At 47.2% G+C, this 21,992-nt stretch overlaps 1 protein-coding gene across 2 annotated transcripts in view; it reads left to right on the plus strand.

The window, feature by feature from the left end:
* The window catches only part of GABRG2 (gamma-aminobutyric acid type A receptor subunit gamma2), a 261,450-nt gene that overhangs the window by 114,140 nt on the left and 125,318 nt on the right, over nt 1-21,992 (plus strand). For both annotated transcript variants that reach the window (XM_069763791.1, XM_069763790.1), the window contains exons 2-3: nt 7,438-7,586; nt 15,691-15,758. In XM_069763791.1, coding sequence (XP_069619892.1) covers nt 7,438-7,586; nt 15,691-15,758 — 217 coding nt within the window. The remainder of the gene's footprint in view (nt 1-7,437; nt 7,587-15,690; nt 15,759-21,992) is intronic.

Genomic DNA, 21,992 nt, shown 5'->3' on the forward strand with positions numbered 1-21,992 from the left:
AGCTCCCTCCAGAATCGAGACGCAAACTGGGGACCCCGGTCACTAACAATTTTGTCTGGCATACCGTGTAAGCGAAAGATATGCTTGATAAACAAGACAGCCAACGCCCGTGCAGATGGTAGCCGTGGAAGAGGCACCAAATGCACCATTTTGGAAAAATGATCGGTGATCACCCAGATAATGGTGCAATTACGAGACTTGGGTAAGCCAACCACAAAGTCCATCCCGACCATCTCCCAGGGCCTGTCAGCCACGGGCAGAGGATAAAGCAACCCAGCTGGCCGTTGCCGAGGAGTCTTGTTCCTGGCGCAAGAGACACACGCCCGAACGTACTCCGCGACATCACGAGCCATATGCGGCCACCAGTATGTCCTCGCCAGTAACTCTGATGTCCTTTTAGTACCAAAATGTCCACCCACCCTGGACGAGTGCGCCCAAGAGAGAACCTCTGGTCACAAACTAGATGGAACAAAAGTCTTGCCCGGGGGCACAGACTCCAGCGAAACCGGGGCCACGGTTCTCAAACTCTCGGTGGGGACAATAAGCCGAGGCTCCTCCTCCTCCTCCGCAGATGACACAACGGAGCGAGAGAGAGCGTCGGCCTGAATGTTGTTCTCCCCAGAAAGGAAATGGAGGGTGAAATGAAACCGGGAGAAGAACAAGGACCATCTGGCCTGGCGAGAATTCAACCGCTGAGCTGTCTGCAGATACACCAAATTTTTGTGATCTGTGAAGACTTGGAAGGGAAAACGTGCTCCCTCCAAGAGATGTCTCCACTCCGAGAAAGCCAACTTCATGGCTAGCAACTCCCTGTCCCCGATGGAATAATTCCTCTCTGCTGGTGCGAAGGTCTTGGAGAAAAAGAAGCAAGGATGCTTCCGACCTTGAGCATCCTTTTGGAAGAGGACTGCTCCAGCACCAACAGAAGAGGCATCCACCTCCATGATAAATGGCTTATCAACATCGGGGCGATGAAGAATGGGAGCGCTAGCGAAGTGTGACTTTATAGAGATAAAAGCCTTGGAGACCTCCTCAGACCACAATTTGGGATTCGCTCCCTTCTTGGTGAGGGCAACCAAGGGAGCTACCAAAGTTGAGAAATGCGGGATGAACTGGCGATAATAATTGATGAACCCCATAAAGCGCTGCACCGCTTTAAGAGAATGGGGTTCCTGCCAGTCCATCACAGCCTGTAGTTTGGCAGGATCCATAGCCAATCCCTGGGCTGAGATGATGTAGCCTAGGAAAGGTAAGGACTCCTGCTCAAACATACACTTCTCCAACTTGGCATAGAGGGAGTTTGCCCGTAGGAGGTCGAAGACTTTGAAAACATCTCTCCGGTGGGAGTCAATATCTGGAGAGTAGATGAGAATATCATCCAGATAGACTACGACCGAGGTGGAAAGCATATCCCGGAAGATATCGTTCACAAAGTCTTGGAAAACGGCTGGGGCATTACAGAGCCCAAAGGGCATCACCAGATATTCATAGTGCCCATCCCTGGTGTTAAAAGCCGTCTTCCATTCGTCCCCCTCACGAATGCGAATCAGGTTGTAAGCACCCCGCAGATCTAATTTAGTAAATACCCTCGCTCCCCGAAGCCTATCGAACAGTTCAGATATCAAAGGCAAAGGGTATTTATTCTTAACGGTGATGGCGTTAAGACCCCTGTAGTCTATGCATGGACGCAATTCTCCACTCTTCTTCTGCACGAAGAAGAACCCTGCCCCAGCAGGTGACACTGACTTCCTGATGAACCCTCTTGCCAGATTTTCCTGGATGTACTGTGACATTGCCTCCATCTCCGGGAGAGATAGCGGATAGACTCGACCCCGGGGAGGCTCAGCACCAGGCAAGAGGTCAATAGGACAGTCATAGGGGCGATGGGGCGGAAGGGTCTCCGCCTCCTTTTTGGAGAATACGTCTGCATACGACCAATACTGCTTGGGGAGAGAGGAAAGATCTGCGGGTACCTCAGTTGTAGCTACCTGAACGCACTCCCTCTGACACCTACCCCCACAAGATTCACCCCATCCCAGAATTCTGCCTGAAGACCACTCGATATGAGGAGAGTGGTACCGTAGCCAAGGTATTCCCAACAGGACTTCATCAATTCCCTCTGGAATGACAAGCAGAGAAATAATCTCCTGATGAGATGGCGACATGGACAGAGTAAAAGGGATGGTCTGGTGAGTTATCTGTGAGGGCAGAGTCGACCCATTCACCACTCGTACCGTTACAGGTTGAGCTAGCATAACCAGAGGTATTGCGTGGCGTTGGGCGAAGGCAGAAGACATAAAATTGCCCTCCGCCCCAGAATCCACGCAGAGCTCTACCGAGTGGGAGAATGAGCCTATAGTAATTGTCCCCTTAAAGGACAATTTAGAGGCAAACGTCGCCGTGTCTAGTGTACCTCCACCTACGACCACTAGACGCTGACGTTTCCTCGACCGCTGAGGACATCTGGTGGCTAAATGTCCAGACTGCTGGCAAACATGACAGACCCTGAGTGCACAAGCGGTCCGGGACTTAGGTCCCGCTTGTGACACTTCCCTGGCCTCATGTGACTCAGGAACCAGGACCGGAGATTCCAGAGGTTTGGCGAAAGTAGGAGCCAGCCGAAACCTCTGCCTACACTGGGCTCGCTCTAACCTCCGCTCGTTAAAACGGAGGTCAATTCGAGTGGAGACTGTTATTAACTCCTCCAGTGTGGCAGGAATCTCCCTAGTGGCCAGAGCGTCCTTTACATGGTCAGCCAAGCCCCTCCAAAATATGGGGATAAGAGCTTTATCCGACCATTCCAGCTCAGATGCTAAAGTGCGGAATTGGACGGCAAAATGACTGACCAAGGACTCACCCTGAGTTAATGCCAGCAGATGGAGCGCAGTGTCATGGGTGACTTGAGGTCCTAAAAAGACCTGTTTTAAAGTGCTCAAAAACAGAGGAGCACTCTGCACCACATGATCGCCACGCTCCCACAGCGGCGTAGCCCATTCCAACGCCCTGTCCGACAATAGAGACACAATAAATCCCACCTTAGCCCGCTCTGTGGGGAAACGTGCAGCCAGAAGCTCGAGATGAATAGAGCACTGACTCACGAATCCCCTACAAAATTTGCTATTACCAGAAAATTTTTCTGGCAGCGGGAGGCGAGAAAATGTCGGAACACGGGTGGCAATGGACAAAGTTGCTGCAGCCACGCTGGCAGCCTGTACAGCAACTGCGGTAACATCCACAGCTGAGGTTGCGCTCTCGAGAGCCGCCAACCTACCCTCCAGCTGCTGTATATACCGCAGGGATTGCTGTTTGTCCGTCATCACTAGCCAGACCCTGGCGCTAGTGTAATGTTAGGGCTAGCGGAACGCACCAAATAATAAGACTGATAGTGTACGGTGCGTTCGTAGCCCGGGGTCCACCGTGCAGAGATGGAACCTGCTGCTGAGTAATGACGGACTATATGGCGGTACTCATAAGTATACTCGCGTGGGTTAAACATCACCCAACGTGAAGGAAGCGATCCTGTTGCGTCACAGGATTGCGGTACCGCACATAGAAGGCGAGCAAGCAGTCAGCGAACTTAACCCCAACTAGGATTGAAGTCCGATTAGACCACTTGCTGACACAACACCGCAACAGGGTGTGTTAGGCAACTCTTATAATTAGAGCACCGAAATGCGAACTGTGCTGTGCTGGCAGGCACCACTAAGCACCCAGACGTGGGTCAGGAAGCGCACTACTGGCGCGTGGCGCCGCACTGGCGGTCACAGCAATAGACGCTGATACGTGTGTGACACGTTGAGTGATTTGTCAGGCGCTAGATAGCAGCCATACTCCATACGCGAACAGTCATACAATAGGGTAGGGGTATTTAATGAACGACTTGCACTCACAACAAACACACGTATTCAATTGTACACTAGCGCATGGCCGTGCGGTCATGCGCAGTTTATATAATTGCAGGACAGGAAGTGGCCACAGAAACTTTGCCCTTCCAGGGCCTGCCAAGAGGACCAATGGAATGCGCTGCAGAGCCAGAGCACATGACCCTCGATCTCCAACGGGAGATCTTGCTCTGGGCATGCTCAGTGTGCGCAAACAAGGACTTAGTCCCAGGGAAGTCCGCTCGCCGCTGACCAGCACTGAATTTAATGGCAGGAGCTGAAGAAGCAGCAGTAACTCTCTGTACAGAGTGAGAGCGAGCAAGACACTGGGAGCGACATCCCTGCTGAGCAGACTCCACTGTGGCTGGAGGAGAATGGGAGACTGCAGCGGAGACGGATCGAGATTCCCCCTGTGCAGCAGAGGAAACTCGACTCCTAACAGCTCTAACCCTAACTTTAGCCCCAACCCTAGCACTAACTTTAGCCCCAACCCTAAGCCTAGCCCTAAGGCTACTTTCACACTTGCGTCGTTTGGCATTCCGTCGCAATCCGTCGTTTTGGACAAGAAACGGATGCTGCAAATGTGCCCGCAGGATGCGTTTTTTGCCCATAGACTTGTATTGCCGACGGATCGTGACGAATGGCCACACGTCGCGTCCGTCGTGCACTGGATCAGTTGTGTTTTGGCGGAGCGTCGGCACAAAAAAACGTTCAATGAAACGTTTTTTTGTACGTCGCATCCGCCATTTCTGACCGCGCATGCGTGGCCGTAACTCCGCCCCCTCCTCCCCAGGACATAGATTGGGCAGCGGATGCGTTGAAAAACTACAGCTGCTGCCCACGTTGTGCACAATTTTCACAACGTGCGTCGGTATGTCGGGCCGACGCATTGCGACGGCCCCGTACCGACGTAAGTGTGAAAGAAGTTTAACCCTAAATTTAGCCCCAACCCTAACCCTAAATTTAGCCCTAACCCTAGCCCTAACCCTACCCCTACCCCTAACCCTACCCCTACCCCTAACCCTAACCCTAACCCTACCCCTAACCCTAACCCTACCCCTAACCCTAACCCTAACCCTACCCCTAACCCTAACCCTACCCCTAACCCTAACCCTAACCCTACCCCTAACCCTACCCCTAACCCTACCCCTAGCCCTAATTTTAGCCCCAACTGCTGTTCTCCTGCCGGCCGGCAGATGGAGACAGATGGCGGGCGCACTGGGCATGCGCCCGCCATTTTCTTCTGCCGGCGGCCAGGAGGAGCAGCAAGAGGATCCAGGGACACAGGTGAGTATTGTAGGGTCCCCGAATCCCCCTATTTCTCTGTCCTCTGATGTGCGATCACATCAGAGGACAGAGAATTACACTTTACTTTTTTTTTTTTTTTGCGGTCGCCGGTAAACAGTTAATTACCGGCGATCGCAAAACAGGGTCGGTAAAACCGACCCGATCATCCTCTTTGGGGTCTCGGCTACCCCCGGCAGCCGAGACCCCAAAGATTCTCCCGATGCCGGCTGGCGGGCGCACTGCGCATGCGCCCGCCATTTTGAAGATGGCGGCGCCCACCGGGAGACACGAGGAGCATCGGGGGAGCTACGTGAGTATTGGGGGGCCACCTGGGACCCCTTTTCTCTGTCCTCCGATGTGCGATGACATCGGAGGACAGAGAAATTAAAAAGAGATCGCTTTTTTTTTTTTTGCGATCGCCGGTAAACGGTTAATTACCGGCGATCGCAAATGCGGGGTGGGTTAAAAACCCCCCGAATCATGTTCTCTGGGGTCTCGGCTACCCCCAGCAGCCGAGACCCCGGAGAAAATCGGCCTCTGGGGAGCGCTATGTACTTTTTCCACAGCGCCGTTAATTAACGGCGCTGTGGTTTAAGTACCCTTAGCGGCCGCCGTTAAAAGGCGTATCGGCGGTTGCTAAGGGGTTAAGATTCTGGTTTTGTTTTTATCCGAAGTCACTTGGCAAGGCTCCTTAATGGGTTGATATTAACTATTAGGATTCCAATAGGTGGCATAAAAGTTCATGCCCTCTTCCTGTCTGATGAGACAATTTGCATATGCATAATTCTAAACCAATTGGTCAAGCTTAACCCTCTAGATGCCCTACTACGGACAGTCCAGTGGGATGAGGCACAGACAGAAAATTACTTCTAAAGAGAAATATAGGGAAATTAGACAACTCAGCAGTACAAATAGGAAAGGTTTCTTTACATATTTCTTGGTTTTAATTCCAATGTGACACAAAATGCGTAGTAATTTAATAAGGAAATGCAGTTTTCTGTCATATTTTTGAAAACTGCTTATGTTTAGTGTTTCTTTAACCCTTTTGGAACTAATGACAGACATAGCACGTCATGAGCGGGTGTTCGTCTCCGCTACATGACAACTTATGTCTGTCATCATGACTTTAAACTGTCACTATGTGTAAACAAAGAGTTACAGTTTTCTGCCGACAGCAGTCAATGCCATCGATCCCTGAACTCCGTGCACTATGTTTTGTCAATCAAATTGACTGACTGAGCATGATCACACAGGAGGTGCTGAGATATCAGATTCAGCACCTCCCTTTCGATCAGCAGGAGCTCGGCATTGCTCGTGGTCGAGCTCCTGCACTAACAGCCAGGACCTTTTAACCCCCAAAATGCTGCAGTCGAAAGCGGTCGCAATATTTAGGAGATATGCAGAGGGAGGAAGATCCCTCTGTCTTGAGATCGTCAAAATCACTGCTTGGGCCCGATCGTTGCCATGGTGAATCGGGGTCATAAGTAATGTTATTTTTTTTCTTTCTACATTGCATTCATTTCTGTGAAGGACCCGAAGGGTTAATAAACTTTTTGAATGTGGTTTTAAGCACCTTGAGGAGAGCAATTTTTAGAATGGTGTCACTTTTGAGTATTTTCTATCATATAGACCCCTCAAAGTCACTTCAAATATGATGTGGTCCCTAAAAGAATTTTGTTGGAAAAATTAGAAATTGCTGGTGAAATTTAGCCCTTTTAATTTGTGCTTGAAACTAGAAATGTGGGAAATGTTATGTATTAACTATTTTGTGTGACACGAGTCTTTGATTTAAGTGCATAAAAATTAAAAGTTTGAAAATTGTGAAATTTTCTAAATTTTCACAAAATTTCTGATATTTTCACAAATAAACACAAGTCATATTGAACAATTTTATCACTATCATGAAGTACAATATGTCACGAAAAAATAGTTTTCGGATCAGTGGGATCCATTGCAGCATTCCACTGGTCAGATTTGAAAATGAGGCCTGGTCATTAACCTACAAAATGGCTAGTTTTGGGCATCATGGACCACCTGACAGGTTCCATATAATATTTTCTTCCTGGGCTCAACCCCACTCAATTTTTGGGCATATGAAAGTGAATTAGTTGTTGGGTATTTTAAAGATTCCAAATATTTTTTATATTCTGATTAGATGTTTTATTGATTACATTTTTTAACAAAAACTTTCCACTTTTCAATTTTAATGATTATATAAATATGCAAAATGAATTAATATATATTTGTTTTATTTATTCTCCAACTGTAGTTCTCTTCAAAAAGAAGATGCAGATTATGAAGATACATCAACTAATAGAAATTGGCTGTTGACAAGAAAATTCCATGATAATGATGTAACTTCCATTCTAAATGGACTTTTAAAGGGTTATGACAACAAGCTGAGACCTGACATTGGAGGTACGTTATAGAGATTGTTGCTAGTAGTAATATCTTTGTAAAAATAATACAAGGTGATCTACAGTTGTGTGAAAAAGTGTTTGCCCCCTCCCTGATTTCTATTTTTTTTGTATGTTTCTCACACTTAAATATTTCAGATCACCAAACTATGCTCGGCTTTCTGACTATGTTCTTAGTTGATATACATTTAATCAACATATTTTTCTATTAAAGGAAGTCTTAATTGGGTATAATGCTCTAAAAGTGTGCCACAGGCTGGACTGTTCTTGATGACAATTTATTTCTGCCTAAAGATTTACGTTATTCATTGTCTTTAAATAAATATTGCTTTGGTTTACTAAAAATTAATTGTGCAAAAACAATTACAATAATAGCATCTCTCATAGATTCATAGTTTGCTGGTTTTTAAGGTTGAAAGTAGACATAAATCCATCATGTTGATCCAAAAAAGGCAAAAATTCATGAGGCCGATGTTATTTGTCCCATATTAGGGGAAAAATTCCTTCCCACCTCAACATATGGCAATCTAGTACCACTACCTGGACTATTATAGTTTGCAAGAAAGGCATTGAGGTCCTCCTTGAACTTTTTTAGTGAATCAACCTTACACCTTCATATATTGTACATTGTAATAAGATCACCCATAAGCCTTTATTTTTCCAAACGGAATAACCCCAAGTTTGTTAACCTGTCTTGGTATTGAAGTCCACTCATTCCCTTAATAACCATGGTTACTCTTCTCTGCACCACCTCTAGTTGTACTGTGACCCAACCCAAGTGTGTTCCATTATTAACCACCTTTGTTTCCTCTCACTGAGCCAGTTGTTAACCCAGTTACGACTATTTTCCTTCAGTCCCATCATTCTCAATTTATACACCAACTTTTTTGCGGCACTGTATCAAACGCCTTGGAAATGTCCATATAGACAACATCCACTGCATTTTCCTGGCCAAGTCTGGAACTTACTTCCTCATAGAAGCTGATCAGATTAGTTTGACAGAACTGATTGCTAATAAAATCATGTTGATGGTGGGTCAGGTGGTTATTTCTCCGTTTTGAATATTGGCACCACATTTGCTATACGGTGGTACAGAGTCTACAGACCCTGTTATTATGGAATTTGTGAATATTAAAAATAATTAATTAATACATTTCTGTCTATCACTATACTTAATTCCTGCATTATTCGAGTTTGTATGCCATCCAGGACTGGGGATTTGTCTACTTTAGTGATTTTGAGGTGGTACCGTATGTCCTGCTGGGTTTAGCAGGTGACATTAAGTGGAGAATATCTAGTATCTCTGATGGTGTCGTCTGTCATGGGATTTTCATGAAGAGAAATACTAAAGAGAAAAAGTCGTTAAGCAGTTTGGCCTTTCCCTCATCCACTTCCATCATTTTGCCGACTATTTTTGAGGGGGCCAACACTATTATTTTTGAGATTCTTACTTTTTATATAGTTGAAGAATATTTTTGGATTATGTTCACTTTCTTTGGCAGTTAGTCTGCTTGTCATGATCTTTACTGGCTTGATTTGATTTTTACACTATACATTTTTTCTCTATAATTGTTTAATGCCTCGTCACTCATCTCTTGCTTTAATTCCCTAAATACATTCTTTTTTGTCAATTATTGCGCTCCTTGCTTCTAGCTTTGTTTATTCCTATAGGGTGCATGTTGTGCACAGGTCTTATTCAGGATGCTTATAAAAGTGTCCGATTTGTATTGTGTGTTAGGGCTAGTGGAATGCACTGAGTATAAGTAGGAAGCAACAAGGTGCGTTCGCAGCCCGGGGTCCACTGTGCAGGGATATCTGCTGCAAAGTAATGGTGGATAAACTCTGAGCTCACACGTGGGTTAAGCTTCATCCCATGAGAACTGAAAGCGATCTCTGTTGCTGCACAGAGTCGCGCTGTACACAAAAACTATTGCCCTATCTAGGGTTGTGCTTACAAGCAAGCCAACGGCTAATTTCCCCCACTGACGCTAACTGCCTGCCTGAGTGTACAGTCCCAGCGCTACAGTCTCACACCACATATATATAAAGAATGGTAAAGTATCCACTGGCATAACCCAAATACATTTGATACTAGCGCATGGCCGTGCGGCCATGCAAACCTTTTATAGTTGCAGCTCTTTCAGGACCTTCCTGGAGGACCAATAGGAGCTGTTACAGGCCCTGATGGCCTCATGTGACTCGGACGCCTGGACCGGAGATTCCTGAGGTTTGTCGAAGGTGGGAGCCAGCCAAAACTTCTGCCTACACTGGGTTCTCTCCAACCTTCACTCATTAAAATGAAGTTCGCTGTGAGTTGATAAAGCTATTAACTCCTCCAGTTTGGCGGGAATCTCCCTAGTGGCCAAAGCGTCCTTCACATGGTCAGCCAGCCCCCTCCAAAATACCGGCATGAGGGCTTTATCTGACCACTCCAGCTCAGATGCCAAAGTCCGGAAATGGTCGGCAAAATGGCTGACCATGGACGAACTCTGAGTCAATGCCAGCAGTTGGAGCACCGTATCATGGGTGACTTGAGTTCCTAAAAAGATCTGTTTCAGAGTGCTCAAAAACCAAGGTGCACTCTGCACCACATGATCATCACGCTCCCACAGCGGCGTATACCACTCCAACGCCCTGTCCGACAGAAGAGATATAATGAATCCCACCTTTGCCTGCTCTGTGGGAAAACGTGCAGCCAAGAGCTCGAGATAAATACCGCACTGGCTCACGAAACCCCTTCATGACTTACTGTCACCAGAGTATTTCTCTGGCAGTGGGAGGTGGGATGAGGTCAGATCTGGGGTTGCAGTGGTTAAAGTTGCTGCAGCCACACTAGCAGCCTGAACAGCTATTGCAGTAACATCCACCTCTGAGGTTGCATGTTCGAGAGCCGCCAACCTGCCTTCCAGCAGCTGGATGTACCCCTGCAATCGCTGTCCGTCTGCCATTCATTCATTCAGCTTATTCAGGATGCTTATAAAAGTGTAAGTGTCCAATTTGTATTGTGTTAGGGCTAGCGGAACGCACCGAGTATAGATAGGAAGTAACAAGGTGTGTTCGCAGCCCGGGGTCCACTGTGCAGAGATAAATAAAAAAGAAGTCTAGCACTCATCTTCAGCAAACATGGAATAGATTTATTTGTAGCACTTGAAACGTTTCAGTCCAAAGGGACTTTCATCAGTCACGTGCTAATGATAGCCAGTAGGGCTGTGTTCATGGGAAAAGAAACAGTACCCAATCAAGAGTGCTAATATGGTGGGGCGATGACCACCTATAAAGTAAAACACCTGCAGTCTGAAGATGATGGTAACAGGAGAAAAAGAGGCACGACCTCCAGACACGGAATCCACCGCAAGTCTCTTATAGGTGGTCATCGCCCCACCATATTAGCACTCTCCCTAAGTTATATTACTCCTATCCTTTGTGCCCTATAGAGTGGCGGCGTCTTTGTACATTGATTGGGTATTGTTTCTTTTCCCATGAACACAGCCCTACTGGCTATCATTAGCAAGTGACTGATGAAAGTCCCTTTGGACTGAAACGTTTCAAGTGCTACAAATAAATCTATTCCACGTTTGCTGAAGATGAGTGCTAGACTTCTTTTTTATTTGTATTGATGGTCTGGGAACCTAGTCTATGCACCATATAGTGACTGTGCACACGGTGTTTTCACTCACTGTGCAGAGATATCTGCTGCAAAGGAATGGAGGATAAACTCGCCTCTGACCAGTGCTGGCTTCAAAGGGAGAGCCTAGAAAGGCAGCAGTAACCCTTCACACAGTATCAGGCCGAGCCAGATGCTGGGACCAAAGACTCCACTGCGGCCGATGTAGAATGGGAGACTGCAGCAGACTTGGTTCAAGATTCCCCCTGTGCAGTGACGGCAGCTCGACACCTAACATTGTGTATTTTTATTTTATAAAAAATACAGTTTTTAAATAAATGTCACACATTACTAAATAGCATAGGCAAATTTGGTAGCCATGTAATCATAAAAACATGCTCCGATAAAGTGCACACTCAATGGGAATTGATCACCAGTAGTGTTGAGCATTCCGATACTGCAAGTATCGGGTATCGGCCGAGTTCCGATATTTTTGCGATATCGGAAATCGGAATCGGCGTGTGCGGTGCGTATGGTTCCAAAAAATATCGGATATCGCCGATACCGATACCCGATACCAATGCAAGTCAATGGGACACAAATATTGAAATGTATCCTGGATGGTTCCAAGGGTCTGGAGGAGAGGAAACTCTCCTTCAGGCCCTGGGATCCATATTCATGTTAAAAATAAAGAATAAAAATAAAAAATATGGATATACTCACCCCCCCTTTGATGACGTCGCGGTCAGGTGAGCGGTTAGGTGACCGGTCACCTGACCGTGACGTCATCGAAGGTCCTTCACTCACTGCATTCTTAGGGACGGAGGCAGACGCTTGCAGCGGTGACAGCCAGGGTTCTTCGGAGGGGTGAGTATATCCATATTTTTTATTTTTATTCTTTATTTTTTACATGAATATGGATCCCAGGGCCTGAAGGAGAGTTTCCTCTCCTTCAGACCCTGGGAATCATCCAGGATACCTTCCAATATTTGTGTCCCATTGACTTGCATTGGTATCGGGTATCGGTATCGACGATATCCGATATTTTTTGGATATCGGCCGATACCATCCGATACCAATACCTTTGAATATCGGAAGGTATCGCTCAACACTAATCACCAGGTTTTTGGTTTGAAATCTGAAAGCTGTATCATTTGGGGCTGAAACACGGATTCCAGCTGACATTTTGATACAATCATGTTTTTTTTCTGCTGTAGATCTAGCAGAGCTCAAAATGCTGAGCTCTGTATAACCTCGTCCTCACTCCTGATTGGCAGCTTTCTGAGTACACTGTACATTGGCAGAAAGCTGCCAATTAAGAGTAGAGTTGGAGTTACACAGATCAGGTTGACAAATAGGCCCAAGATACCTAGTCCTGTAGTGGTAATTTCCTGCTGATAAAACACATTTTTTATTGACACAAAAACCTGGTAAGCGGCAGATCGTTGAAATCAGGGTCTCAGCTCCTATGTTATACTGCTCTCAGATTACCTAGCAAAAAACTGCTGATTTATGGTGCTCAGTAAATAGTGGAAATAAAATATGAGCATTTTAATTTTTTTTGCATTTAATATATAATCATACAAAATAAAAAATGACCAAATATACTGATGTTTACTTAAAAGTAAAAGTAAAGTAAAAAAAATTACATCAGCAACAAAATATTCTTTTACACTTACAGATTCATCTCTCTTTTTAGTTTTTTCTGTGGCAGAAATTACAAGAAAATATATAGGTATTAATTTCATATATTTGTGCTAATTGTGTATACCCTTGTGCTTAATTTAGTTATATTGTGTATATAGGTATTCAAAAAATGAATGTACTTGTGTCTACAGTATATAGACATGGTGGAGAGGGGGCCTAGACACAAGTCCTGCACAGGGGCTTTGGCTGTCACTGTCCACCCCTGATGGTGTCAGAAGATAAGATTAACTAGAGAAGTATTGCACTAACTTGGTACAAGAAGTTATCCAGTACGGTAAAATTGACGTAAATGAAAGGAATATTTTCGAATGTTGTTCTATTCTTGGATCTAATATTTAGGTCTGAGAAGGATGAGTTTGACAGACATGTCATATTTTCACCTATGTAATTATGTAGCTACTTTGGTGTAAATGATTTCAACCCACAGTTATATATAATTTTTTGCTTTTAGTTATTAACATATCCCATTTAGTTTCATACACTCCATTTAAAAAATATCACGACATTACACAAGACTTACACTAATAAGTTTAACATATATAGAGGGATTTTTTTAACCTGAATGCATGTATTATGGGTAGTGTTGAGCATTCCGATACCGCAAGTATCGGGTATCGGCCGATACTTGCGGTATCGGAATTCCGATACCGAGATCCGATACTTTTGTGGTATCGGGTATCGGTATCGGATACATAGGGATCTGTAAAATAAAGAATAAAAATATTGATATATTTACCTCTCCGGCGGCCCCTGGACTCAGCGCGGGTAACCGGCAGGCTTCGTTGTTCAAAATCAGCGCTTTTAGGACCTGAGAATCACGTCCTGGCTTCTGATTGGTCGCGGGCCGCCCATGTGACCGCCATGCGACCAATCACAAGCCGCGACGTCACTGCAAGCTATTGACGCGCTCATTTTTAAAAATGAGCGCGTTAATGGCTTTGAAAGACGTAACGGCTTGTGATTGGTTGCGTGGCCGCGACCAATCACAAGCCGCGACGTCACCGCAATCTATTGACGCGCTCATTTTTAAAAATGAGCGCGTTAATGGCTTTGAAAGACGTAACGGCTTGTGATTGGTCGCGTGGCCGCGACCAATCACAAGCCGCCACGTCACCGCAAGCTATTGACGCGCTCATTTTTAAAAATGAGCACGTTAATGGCTTTGAAAGACGTAGCGGCTTGTGATTGGTCGCGTGGCCGCGACCAATCACAAGCCGCTATGTCTTTCAAAGCCATTAACGCGCTCATTTTTATCCCCCGTGCGGCTGCCTGTAGTATCGGCCACAGCCTGGGACGTGCTAGTTGTATACTCCCGGGTCCTGACATACTGGAGCGGAGGAGAAGCACTGACAGGGATTAACCCCTCACCCGCCAGCCTGTCAGTGAACACTGAGTGTCGCTCGCAGAACTCAGCCTCAGAATAATCTGCAGATAGCTGGAAATTAGCCCCTATTGAAGGAGGACTTTGTGCAGTGATTGGGGCAGATAATGGCCGTTTCCCCATAGATCCAGGAAGCGGCTAGTCTGCTGTGCCAGGACTGGAAACTCCGCTCCTCCACATCTGTCCACACACCCAAAGGCTCTTCTAAGAGCCCCCACATCCTCCTCCTAAGAGCCGCACCGCTGATCTAGGGATGGTTCACACTAGTGTCTGCTCACACTGCACCAGGCGGTATATAGAGGTCACTATACACGATCCGTGCTCCACTGTGGCCGCGACCAATCACAAGTCTTTCAAAGCCATTAACGCGCTCATTTTTAAAAATGAGCGCGTCAATAGCTTGCGGTGACGTCGCGGCTTGTGATTGGTCGCGGCCACGCGACCAATCACAAGCCGCTACGTCTTTCAAAGCCATTAACGCGCTCATTTTTAAAAATGAGCGCGTCAATAGCTTGCGGTGACGTCGCGGCTTGTGATTGGTCGCGTGGCGGTCACATGGGCGGCCCGCGACCAATCAGAAGCCGGGACGTGATTCTCAGGTCCTAAAAGCGCTGATTTTGAACAACGAAGCCTGCCGGTTACCCGCGCTGAGTTCAGGGGCCGCCGGAGAGGTAAATATATCAATATTTTTTATTTTTATTCTTTATTTTACACCTCCCTATGGATCCCAGGGCCTGAAGGAGAGTTTCCTCTCCTTCAGACCCTGGGATCCATCAGGATACATTCCGATACTTGGTGTCCCATTGACTTGTATTGGTATCGGATATCGGTATCGGCGATATCCGATATTTTTCGGGTATCGGCCGATACTATCCGATACCGATACTTTCAAGTATCGGACGGTATCGCTCAACACTAATTATGGGCTGAAAAATATATTGGCATTTCAATTTAATTTAAAAGTTTGCACCTTTTGGCCTTTACAAGTTCTTTGATTCCCTTGATGTGCTTTAAGGCCATAAGTCATCTGAGTGGTGCTAAAATAATAAAGATCAACAGTCCGATCTGGGATGACAAAGCACTGACAGTCTTGTCTCCCAACCCGAGCGTGACAGTTATATATTTATATGAGGCAGTCACACTCAGTTCAGGAGACAAGGGGTCAGTCCATGCATTACAATCCAAGATTGTACAGATAGAATCCTTAGAAACTCAGAATGAGTACCCTTTCTGCAGCCTGCAATAGACAGTTTAATGCATCGGCTAGAGAAGGCAAGCAGGCAAATTTTTTAATGAAGCCCACATTGTTTTTAGCCAGAAATTCATGCATTTAAGTAAGGAAAGAAATGTTCCCAAAGGTGGACACACTGTTAATGGCAGACAGCTTCAAATCTAACCTTTCTTTGTTAACAGTTAAACCAACAGTAATACATACGGACATGTATGTCAACAGCATTGGACCAGTAAATGCTATCAATATGGTGAGTATTATTATTTTTTCGCTGTAAATTATTACTTCAATATCATATTATTATATTATTTCATCTCACCCTTCTCAAATTCCGTGTTGGTGATCACTCTATTAAATCATATTGGCTTGCATTAACAGTCAAAGTTCAGCACAAATGGCCCAGATTGAAAAACACTCTGATCTCACCTATTTAAAGGGAGTCTGTCACCACATTTGACCTGTCTAAAATGTTAGTATGGGCATACAGGTTATATACTGCTGAATAGAGTGATACCTATGTGTCTCATATCGGATCCCTTGTTGATAAATCATGTTTTATCATTTTTTGAAAATTGCCTCTTCCAGGCTAAAGGGAGAACGATACCTGGAAGATAACTCTACCTCTGCACTTCATCTACATATACAGTGGGGAAAAAGGTATTCAGTCAGCTACTAATTGTGCAAGTTCTCCCACTTAAAAGGATGAGAGAGGTTTGTAATTGACATTATAGGTAGACCACAACTATGAGAGTCAAAATGAGAAAACAAAACTAGAAAATCACCTTGTCTGATTTTACAAGATTAATATTGAAAATTATGGTGGAAAATCAGTATTTGAATTTGGTCTTTAACCCCTTCATGACCCAGCCTATTTTGACCTTAAAGACCTTGCCATTTTTTGCAATTCTGACCAGTGTCCCTTTATGAGGTAATAACTCGGGAACGCTTCAACGGATCCTAGCGATTCTGAGAATGTTTTCTTGGGACATATTGGGCTTCATGATAGTGGTAAATTTAGGTCGATAATTTTTGCGTTTATGTGTGAAAAAATTGTAAATTTGTCAAAAATTTTGAAAATTTCGCAATTTTCAAATTTTGAATTTTTATTCTGATAAACCAGAGAGATTTGTGACACAAAATAGTTAATAAATAACATTTCCCACATGTCTACTTTACATCAGCACAATTTTGGAAACAAATTTTTTTTTTGCTAGGAAGTTATAAGGGTTAAAAGTTGATCAGCGATTTCTCATTTTTACAACAAAATTTACAAAACCATTTTTTTTAGGGACCACCTCACATTTGAAGTCAGTTTGAGGGGTCTATATGGCTGAATATACCTAAAAGTGACACCATTCTAAAAACTGCACCCCTCAATGTGCTCAAAACCACATTCAAGAAGTTTATTAACCCTTCTGGTGTTTCACAGCAGCAGAAGCAACATAGAAGGAAAAAATGAACATTTCACTTTTTAGTCACAAAAATGATCTTTTAGCAACAATTTTTTTATTTTCCCAAGGGTAAAAGGAGAAACTGGACCACAAAACTTGTTGTCCAATTTGTTCTGAGTACGCTGATACCCCATATATGGGGGGGAACCACTGTTTGGGCGCATGGCAGAGCTCGGAATGGAAGGAGCGCCATTTGACTTTTTGAATCAAAAATTAGCTCCAATCTTTAGTGGACACCATGTCGCGTCTGGAAAGCCTCTGTGTGCCTAAACATTGGAGCACCCCCACAAGTGACCCCATTTTGGAAACTAGACACCCCAAGGAACTTATCTAGATGCATAGTGAGCATTTTCTACCCCCAGGTGCTTCACAAATTGATCCGTAAAAATGAAAAAGTACTTTTTTTCACAAACATTTTCTTTTAGCCTCAATTCTTTTCATTTTCACATGGGCAACAGGATAAAGTGGATCCTAAAATGTGTTGAGCAATTTCTCCTGAGTACACTGATACCTCATATGTGGGGGTAAACCACTGTTTGGGCGCACGGCAGAACTCAGAAGGGAAGGAGCGCCATTTGACTTTTTGACATACATAGTGTACATCAGGTTGGTGTGTGTGTGTTGTAGTGTATGTCAGGTTGGTGTGTGTGGTGTATACTGCACCACACACACCAACCTGATGTACACCACATCACACACCAACCTGACATACACTACAACACACACACCAACCTGACGTAGGGTCAGGTTGGCGAGTGTGGAGTAGTGTACATCAGGTTGGTGTGTAGTGTACGTCAGGTTGGTGTGTGTGTGTGGTGTATACTACACCACACACACCAACCTGACTTACACTACACCACGCACTAACCTGACATACATTACAACACACACACCAACCTGACGTAGGGTTAGGTTGGCGAGTGTGGAGTAGTGTACATCAGGTTGGTGTGTAGTGTACGTCATGTACATCAGGATGTGGTGTAGTGTACGTCAGGTTGGTGTGTGTGTGGTGTATACTACACCACACACACCAACCTGACGTACACCACACCACACACCAACCGGACATACACTACAACACACACACACACCAACTTGACGTAGGGTCAGGTTGGCGAGTGTGGAGTAGTGCACATCAGGTTGGTGGGTAGTGTACATGTGGTGTAGTGTATGTCTGGTTGGTGTGTGTGTGGTGTATACTACACCACACACACACCAACCTGACGTACACCACACCACACACCAACCTGACATACATTACAACACACACACCAAACTGACGTAGGGTCAGGTTGGCGAGTGTGGAGTAGTGCACATCAGGTTGGTGGGTAGTGTACATGTGGTGTAGTGTACATCCGGTTGGTGTGTGTGTGTGGTGTATATTACACCACACACACCAACCTGACGTACACCACACCACACACCAACCTGCCGTACACCACACCACACACCAACCTGACATACACTACACCACACATACCAACCTGACGTAGGGTCAGGTTGGTGTGTGTGGTGTAGTGTATGTCAGGTTAGTGTGTGGTGTAGTGTACGTCAGGTTGGTGTGTATGGTGTATTGTGTATATCAGCCTGGTGTGGGTGAGTGCTGTAGTCGAATATCAGGATGTGGCTAGTCCACGGACGTGTGATGAATTCTGAAGCATTCATCCAAACACAGTCCAGGTTTGTCGGGACACGTTTCACATTGGAAACGAGTTTCCCTTCTTATCCCCCTTTTATAACATACCCGACACCTTTTTCTTTTTTGCCCCTCACCGGGAAAATGTTGCCCTGGTACCATACGGGAACCTTGAGTTCCAGCAGTGCTGGGGCCCGCTCCTTCCTCGTCTCCAAACATCAGGGCCTTTATCACCGCCTACTGGAACTGAAGGAAGGTGTTGTTGGTCTGACCTGCACATCGTGATAGCACGTATGCGTTATACAATGCCATTTGTACGATGTGCACAGCCAGTTTTTTATACCACACCTTCGTCTTCCGCATGGCACTATAGGGCTGGAGGACTTTGTCAGAAAGATCAACTCCCCCCATGTGTTTGTTGTACCCCAGCGCACAGTCCGGTTTGTGGAACTGTGCTGTGGTACCTCGAACGGTGGTGGCTGTGGTGCCGGAACCATGGATTGTTGTCAAGAAAAAGACGTCCCTTTTGTCTTTGAACTTGACCACAAGCATGTTGCCACTACATTGGGCCCGACTCTCACCCTTTGGGAGAACCTGCTCAATTAGTGACAAAGGGAGACCCCTCTGGTTTCTGCGCACGGTACTGCAAGCAACGGTAGCTCTGGCAGAGAGGGATTGAAAGAGTGGGATTCTTGTATAAAAGTTATCAACGTACAGATGGTAACCTTTATCAAGCAGTGGGTGGACCAAATCCCACACTATTTTCCCACTCACCCCCAGAGCAGGTGGACATTCTGGATCCTGGTGTCCTTTCCTTGATAAACTCTAAAGCTGAGAGTGTACCCTGAGGTACTCTCGCAGATCTTATAGAGCTTAATCCTGTACCTCGCCCTCATGCTGGGCAGGTACTGACGGAACTGAAGCCTCCCTTTGAAGTGGATGAGGGATTCATCCACACAAATTTCCCTTTGGGGAATGTACACTTCAGCAAACTTGTTGCTGAAGTGTTCGATGACCGGCCGAATTTTGAACAGTCTATCAAAATTCGGGTCATCGCGGGGAAGGATGTCCGTGTTGTCCCTAAAGTGGAGAAATTTATGAATCGCCTCAAAACGCTTGCGAATCATAACCATGCCATATATTGGAGTTTGATATAAAATATCAGTACTCCAGTATTGGCGAAGTTCTGGTTTCTTCACAATTCCCATGTGAAGGACCAGTCCCCAATATTTCAACATTTCTGCAGAGTCAACGGGACTCCAAGCAGAAAATGATGAAACTGGGTTTTGGGCAAAAAATTGCAGGGCATATAAGTTTGTTTGCTCCACCATGAGACTGACGATTGACTCCGAGAAATAGACTTTGAAAAAGTCTATTTCCCTGAGGTTGGCAGCCTCAAATTGGATTACTGATTGGGGAATGAAATCAGGAATCCGTGGAGCAAACTTTTCAGGGACGGGGGTCCAGACGGGGGCACTAGTGCTAGGTTGGGCGTGACTAGCACTAGGTTGGGGGTTACTCACACTTGGTTGTGGGTCTTCTCCCCCGGCCTCCGACTCTTCTTCCCTGGGCTCCGGCTCTTCTTCCCTGGGCTGCGGACGATTTCTCATCCTGCGACTTCGTGGTGGTGGCGAGTCCGTGTCACTGGAGGAGGAAGAGTGGGAGGAATAGAGAAAGGTGGGGTCCTCTCCCTCACTATCAGCTTCAGAGGCAATAAAAGAATATGCCTCCTCTGCCGAGTACAGCTTTTGTGACTGGGACGAGCGGGACATTGTGTGTGCGTGCGTGTAAAAAAACTAAGCTTTATTAGTGTGCGTGTGTGTATGTGTGAGTGTTTAGTGAAACTTTACTGCAGGAGGGGGCTTTCAGGCGTGGGGGGCTGAGGAGATGCAGGAGCCGGCAGCAGCAGTAAGGGGAGCGATCAGCAGGGCACGGGAGCGATCAGCAGGGCACGGGAGCGATCAGCAGGGCGCGGGAGCGATCACGCGGGAGCAATCAGCAGGGCGCGGGAGCGATCACGCGGGAGCGATCAGCAGGGCGCGGGAGCGATCACGCGGGAGCGATCAGCAGGGCGCGGGAGCGATCAACAGGGCGCGGGAGCGATCACGCGGGAGCGATCAGCAGGGTGCGGGAGCAATCACGCGGGAGCGATCAGCAGGGCGCAGGAGCGATCAGCAGGGCGCGGGAGCGATCACGCAGGAGCGATCAGCAGGGCGCATGAGCGATCATGCGGGAGCGATCAGCAGGGCGCGGGAGCGATCAGCAGGGCGCGGGAGCGATCATGCGGGAGCGATCAGCAGGGCGCGGGAGCGATCACGCGGGAGCGATCAGCAGGGCGCGGGAGCGATCACGCGGGAGCAATCAGCAGGGCGCGGGAGCGATCAGCAGGGCGCGGGAGCGATCAGCAGGGCGCTGGAGCGATCACGCGGGAGCGATAAGTGGAGCGCGGGGAGCTGTCAGGCGAAGGGGCCTGAGGAGATGCAGGAGCCGGCAGCAGCAGCGCGGGAGGGAGATCAGGGTGATCACTGGGGCGGGTGATCACCGGGGGGGCTGGAGGTGGCTGTCAGGTGCGGAGGAAATGTGGGGGCAGGGGAGATGTAGGAGCCTGCAGCAGGGAAGGGTGATCACTGGGCAGGGGGGTGATTTCCGGGGCGTGGGAGGGAGTGGAGGTCGGGAGGGGGGATCGGACGGCGGGGGGAGCGGGAGGCAGAGAGGGGGAGTACCGGAAGGCGGACAGGCGGCAATCAGCGGACCGGAAGGAGGACAGGCGACGATCAGCAGGGCACAGGGGAGCTGTCAGGTGAAGGGGCCTGAGGAGATGCAGGAGGCGGCAGCAGCAGTGGGGGGGGTGATCAGGGGGGCAGGGGGTGATCAGAGTGATCACTGGGGTGGGTGATTATGGGGGGGGCAGAAGGTGGATGTCAGGAGCGGGGGGAAGGAGGGGGCAGGGGAGATGTAGGAGCCTGCAGCAAGGAAGGGTGATCACTGGGCAGGGGGCTGATTTCTGGGGTGTGGGAGGGAGTGGAGGGGTTAACGGATGGCAGGGGGGGATCGGACGGTTGGGGGAGCGGGAGGCAGAGGGGGGAGTACCGGAAGGCGGACAGGCGGCGATCAGTGGACGGGAAGGTGGACAGGCGGCGATCAGTGGGGCACGGGGGAGCAGTCAAGCGAAGGGGCCTGAGGTAATGCAGGAGCCAGCAGCAGCAGGGGGGGTCATCAGGGGGGCAGGGGGTGATCAGAGTGATCACTGGGGTGGGTGATCACGGGGGGGGTCAGAAGGTGGCTGTCAGGAGCGGGAGGGGGGGAAGGAGGGGGCAGGGGAGATGTAGGAGCCTGGGTGATCACTGGGCAGGGGGCTGATTTCTGGGGCATGGGAGGGAGTGCAGGGGTTAACGGA

Source organism: Ranitomeya imitator, chromosome 4 (genome assembly GCF_032444005.1).
Source record: "Ranitomeya imitator isolate aRanImi1 chromosome 4, aRanImi1.pri, whole genome shotgun sequence".
NCBI classification, from domain to species: domain Eukaryota; kingdom Metazoa; phylum Chordata; class Amphibia; order Anura; family Dendrobatidae; genus Ranitomeya; species Ranitomeya imitator.